The sequence below is a fragment of the Trachemys scripta genome, chromosome 24 (assembly GCF_013100865.1).
Source record: "Trachemys scripta elegans isolate TJP31775 chromosome 24, CAS_Tse_1.0, whole genome shotgun sequence".
NCBI lineage: Eukaryota > Metazoa > Chordata > Testudines > Emydidae > Trachemys > Trachemys scripta.
The window spans coordinates 6,940,543-6,945,589 of record NC_048321.1 but is presented as its reverse complement, the minus strand read 5'-3'; the positions used below and the strand labels follow the sequence as shown (position 1 = coordinate 6,945,589).

General features: G+C 51.1%; 1 protein-coding gene across 1 annotated transcript; it reads left to right on the top strand.

Annotated features, from left to right (window-relative positions):
- The first annotated feature begins 3,853 nt into the window (after positions 1-3,853).
- Positions 3,854-4,027, top strand: LOC117869501 (cortexin domain-containing 1-like). Its single transcript, XM_034756389.1, has one exon. The coding sequence runs from the start codon at positions 3,854-3,856 to the stop codon at positions 4,025-4,027; it is 174 nt and encodes a 57-aa protein (XP_034612280.1).
- The last annotated feature ends 1,020 nt before the right edge of the window (positions 4,028-5,047 follow it).

Below are 5,047 nucleotides of genomic sequence, written 5' to 3'. Positions count from 1 at the left end.
ACACTGTAGCTGTTTTACGCCGTGCACTGCTGCAATTGAGGGCGTCAGAATTTCCACTTTCAAAATCTTTCTGCTGTATATGCCGCATTAGCAACATAACAAAGCCTAAAAGAGGGTGAAAACAGTCCCCTGAGAATCCTTGCCCAACACAGGGCCTCCCCAGCTGGTGTGGAATCAGCACAAGGGTCCTACACGAGCCTCCGGTGAAGGGAGTGAATTGTGGCATAGCCAGAGCTCAACGCACTGTGGCTAAACTCTGCTTCCCAGGGTAGTGGAGTGTAAGTTAGAGCAGCTGTAGGACTGCTCCGACTTACCTCAGGACTGGGCAGGGCCCAGAATAAGTTGAGTGCAATTCGGGGATGTATGAGCAGGAGTGCCGTAAGCAAAGCAGGAGAAGTCATTCTTCCGTTCTACTCTGCACTGATTAGGCCTCAGCTGGAGTACTGTGTCCAGTTCTGGGCACCACATTTCAGGAAAGATGTGGAGAAATTGGAGAAAGTCCAGAGACGAGCCAGAAAAGTAATTAAAGGTCTAGACCACATGACCTATGAGGGAAAAATGGAAAAAATTGGGTTTGTTAGTCTGGAGAAGAGAAGACTGAGAGGGGACATGAGAGCAGTTTTCAAGTACATAAAAGGTTGTTACAAGGAGGAGGGAGGAAAAATTGTTCTCCTTAATCTCTGAGGATAGGACAAGAAGCAATGGGATTAAATGGCAGCAAGAGCAGTTTAGGTTGGACATTAGGAAAAACTCCCTGACAGGGTGGTTAAGCACTGGAATAAATTGCCTAGGGAGGTTGTGGAATCTCCATCATTGGAGGTTTTTTAAGAGCAGGTTAGACAAACCCCTGTCAGGGATGGTTCAGATAATTCTTAGTCCTGCCAGGAGTGCAGGGGACTGGACTAGATGACCTCTGAAGGTCCCTCCCAGTTCTGTGAGTCTATGATTCAATGTCTTAAAGGCACCTTAACACCCAACCTCCCACGTGCTCCTGCCCCAAAGGCGGGAATGGAGTAACTGAGAATCAGGCCCAATACATCTAAACATCAGCATAGGAGATGGTTAATCTGTTACACTCCTTTAACTCTCTTCATGCCACTGTGTCTCTCCCTCTCCCGTGGATCAGATACACTTCAGGAGAGCAACGAGAATGGGCGGTTGAATGGGGACATCACTAACCCTGACTGTGCTCACCTTGATCCCTCAATCATCTGCTTCTCCCACCACTCTCTTATCACCACCACCTCCCCCGCTGCGCACTATGCTGGCAACACCCTCCTCGAGCTGATCCATAAAGCCACTCGCTTGCCTCCGATCTCTCAAGACCCACTGATTTCACGCTGCTCGCAAGAAAATGGCTAATTACGGGCAGGCCGAGGGGCGGTCATGAGGAGGCATGAGGAGAGGGAGGGTGGCCCAGTGGTCAGGGTGCTGCTGACTTGGGAGAGCTGGGTTCAGTTCCACAGGTTTCCTCTGTGACACTTTAACAGCCACGTCAGATTTCGCTCTAACAGTCTCTTTACCGAACAGCTTCCGTTTCTTTCTGTGCCACCTCCTGGCCCACCAGGGAATTGCAACTCATTTTAACTCCACAGGTTTGGTGGCATACGCGAAATGAGGTGGGTGGGTCTCGGTATATCACCAGAGTGACAGAGTCCACACTGCACAACCGGCATCCCAGCAGGCGATATCTGCTCCCCTCAGACATACGAATGCTAGTGAGGGTCTAAGAGTTTGGAGCCTCATGGAACCTCCGTTCAAGTCCTTTCCCTGCTACAGAATCCCTGTGTGACCTTGGGCCAGTCCCTTAGTCTCTCTGTAACTCAACTGCAAAACGTGGTTAATAGCCCCACTGCTCACTGATGTCGTGAGGATAAATATAGTAAACATTGTGAGGTGCTCAAGACAACAAGGACTGAGAAGGCTCCAGCGTCTGAGCGACGCTCTCGATCGTAGTCCTTCCAGAATAGGGAGAGAGGCTTCAGGGGAGGGGGAATTAGGGATGCTTACCCTGCTGCTGCCCATGGTCTCTGGATAAACACAGGACTCCAGAGTCATTGAGCCAGTCCATCCAGCACCTTTCACCAGTTCTGTTCTATACAGGTTCTTACACCATGCTCACCACTGTAGCATTTGAGCTTCCAGGGGTGCGCTAAGCAACGTGACTACACACCTGAAACAGTGAAAATACACCAGTAGTGAAATCACGCGGGAAACACCCCTCCCCCCACCAGACATAGCAGGGGCATGTGCTAAGATTTCAGCCTGGTATTTTCAGTGTCATTTTCCCCTGGAACTAAATGGACAGCAGGACGTAAACAAGTTATTTTATAAACTGAAATTCACCGTCATTTGGATGGTGCGTCAGGTCACCTATCGAAGGTATTTCCATGCATCACGTGGGGTCGAGCACCTCACCCTCTTTAATGTCTGTATCTTCACAACCCCCCTGGGAGGTGATATTATACTCAGTACACGGGGGGGGGGGGGGGATAGCTCAGTGGTTTGAGCATTGGCCTGCTAAACCCAGGGTTGTGAGTTGAGGGGGCCATTTAGGGATCCGGGGCAAAAATCTGTCTGGGGATTGGGCCTGCTTTGAGCAGGGGGTTGGACTAGATGACCTCCTGAGGTCCCCTCCAACCCTGATATTCTATGAGTCTATGGGGAATGGGAGCACAGGCATGCTCCGAGGCCACTGTAGAGCACGTCTACCAGAGCAGGCCCCCCACAAAAACACAGCAGGAGGAGCTGTCACTCCATAGCTCAGTGGTTAGAGGGCCAAAGCCTGCACCAGAGAAGGGACTTGAGCGTAGGTCTCTGCCCTCTGAGATGAGCGCCCTACCCAGTGGGCTAAGGGGTTTTTCAGGATCGGCCTTTCTCCATCTCGCTTCTTGAAGCTGGTCCACTTTGTAGATATAGAGAAATAAACATGAATTGGGCAGAGTGAGAATGAGTTTATAACTCAGTGGCTAGGGGAATGGGGGAGAGTCAGGCCTCTCTTAGGAGCACTCCTTGGTGCATAACCAAGGCAGACTGCACTGTGGCACATGCCTTACGTGGAACGTGCTTGCTCCAGGCCGGGGTTGATGGGCAATGGAAAGAACCTGGTAAGTTTATGGAGGGGGTGATCTGAGGAGATTGCCTACAATGACACATGGCCTATCCATGCTGGCTGTTAATAAATATCTCCAACGGCCGGAGATGGGACACTAGAGAGGGAAGGCTCTGAGTTACTACAGAAAATTCGTTCCCAGGTGTCTGGCTGGTGGGTCTCACCCACATGCTCAGGGTCTAATTGATCGCCATATTCTGGGTCAGGAAGGAATTTCCCCCCAGGTCAGATTGGCAGAGACCGTGGAACTTTTTTTGTCTTCCTCTGCAGTGTGGGGCCTGGGTCACTTGCTGGTTTGAACTAGAGTAAATGGTGGATTCTCTGTAACTTGAATTCTCTAAATCAAGTTTGGAGGACTTCGGTGACTCAGCCAGAGGTTATGGGCCTATTGCAGGAGTGGGTCGGTGAGGTACTGAAGCCTGTGAAGTGCCGCGGTCAGACTAGATGATCATGATGGTCCCTTTTGGCCTTAGAGTCTATGAGTCTATGAGCTAAAAACAGCAGGATTTTCTGCCATGGCAGGTAATATGCCCTTCTGATTCCATACTTAGCTCTTTGGGCCAGGGACTGTCATTGTGTTGTCTTCAACACATAGCACTATGGGGACTTAATTGGAACCCCAAGGTGGTATCACAATAGAAATTATTATCAACAATAATGATTTCCATCCCAAACTCTGCCGTGCAGGTGATGGACATGCGGGAGCTCAGAGGACAGAGAAGGGTGTGAAGGCGGAGCCCTATGGAGAGCCCAACCGTGCAGCCATACGTTGACGTGGACAAGGGGTTTGCCATTGGGTTTGTCATCCTGATGTGCTTCTTCCTGATGGCCATGATCGTGAGGTGCGCCAAGCTTATTGTGGACCCGTACAGCGCCATCCCCACCTCCACGTGGGAGGAAGAGCAGATCAATTGACTGGCAATAAAGGGGAGGGAAATTGCTAATCAATTCTATGTGTTTGACTCCTTTGCCGTCCCTGTAATCCCTGCCCCTGCAGGGAAAATGAAGATTCCATAGTTTAAATTGTGCATTTGACAGAATCTACCACTAATGATAATGCTCGGTACCCTCCATCTGAGGGCCTCCAAGCACATTGCAATGAATTCAGCTTCATAAAAGCTCTGGGAGGTAAGTGAATATATTAAACCACTTGTGTTAAGTGAGCCAGTGGCCAAACCAAAAACTGAATTTAGGAATCTTGACTCTCTTTGTCTGAAACAGTAGATTCCTGTGACACCTTATTGAAGAAGACAGTAGTAGCCATCTGGGCCGGATGACCCCGACAGCAAGACGGAGTGAGAGATGGTTGCTTATGCCAGGCAGCTGTCTCTACAAGGGGCAAGCGAGTGGCTGCAGACCATCACACTCCGTTATTCCTGCACACTCATAACCATGGTATCTGTGCACGATTAGCATGGGTCGCGTGGTGTTTCTCTCCTGTGATTCTGCGCATGTGTAATCACCCCTGGCGAGGTCCTCACTGTCTGAACTCTCTCGACCTCCAGCACAGGCCTCTCCCATTTGAGATGAAGGAGCAGCAGTAGTAGACTGTTACCCCCACTAGCGTAGAGGCATGTGGCACCCAACTACGCACCGCTCAGAGACTTGTGCCCAAGTAGCCCCCAGGACTCCAGCAGGGATTCTGGAAGGGTGTGTGTGTGGGAGGGCAGACTCCTGATTGCCATACCCGCCTCTGACACTGACTCTCCATGTGACCTCGGGCAAGTCACCTTCCCCCTCCCAGCCTCCCCCCTGCCCCTTTAAGAGAAGCCTCAGCCCGCTGGTGCGACATCTTCAACAAGGGTCTCGCCGCTCTCCCCGCGCATGCGCACCGGCCCAAACAGACCCACGGGCCGCTAGCCCTTTAAGAGCGCCCCCACCTGGCGTTGTTGGCGCATGCGCAGTATCTACCTGTGGGCTCTCGTCCCGCTCTCA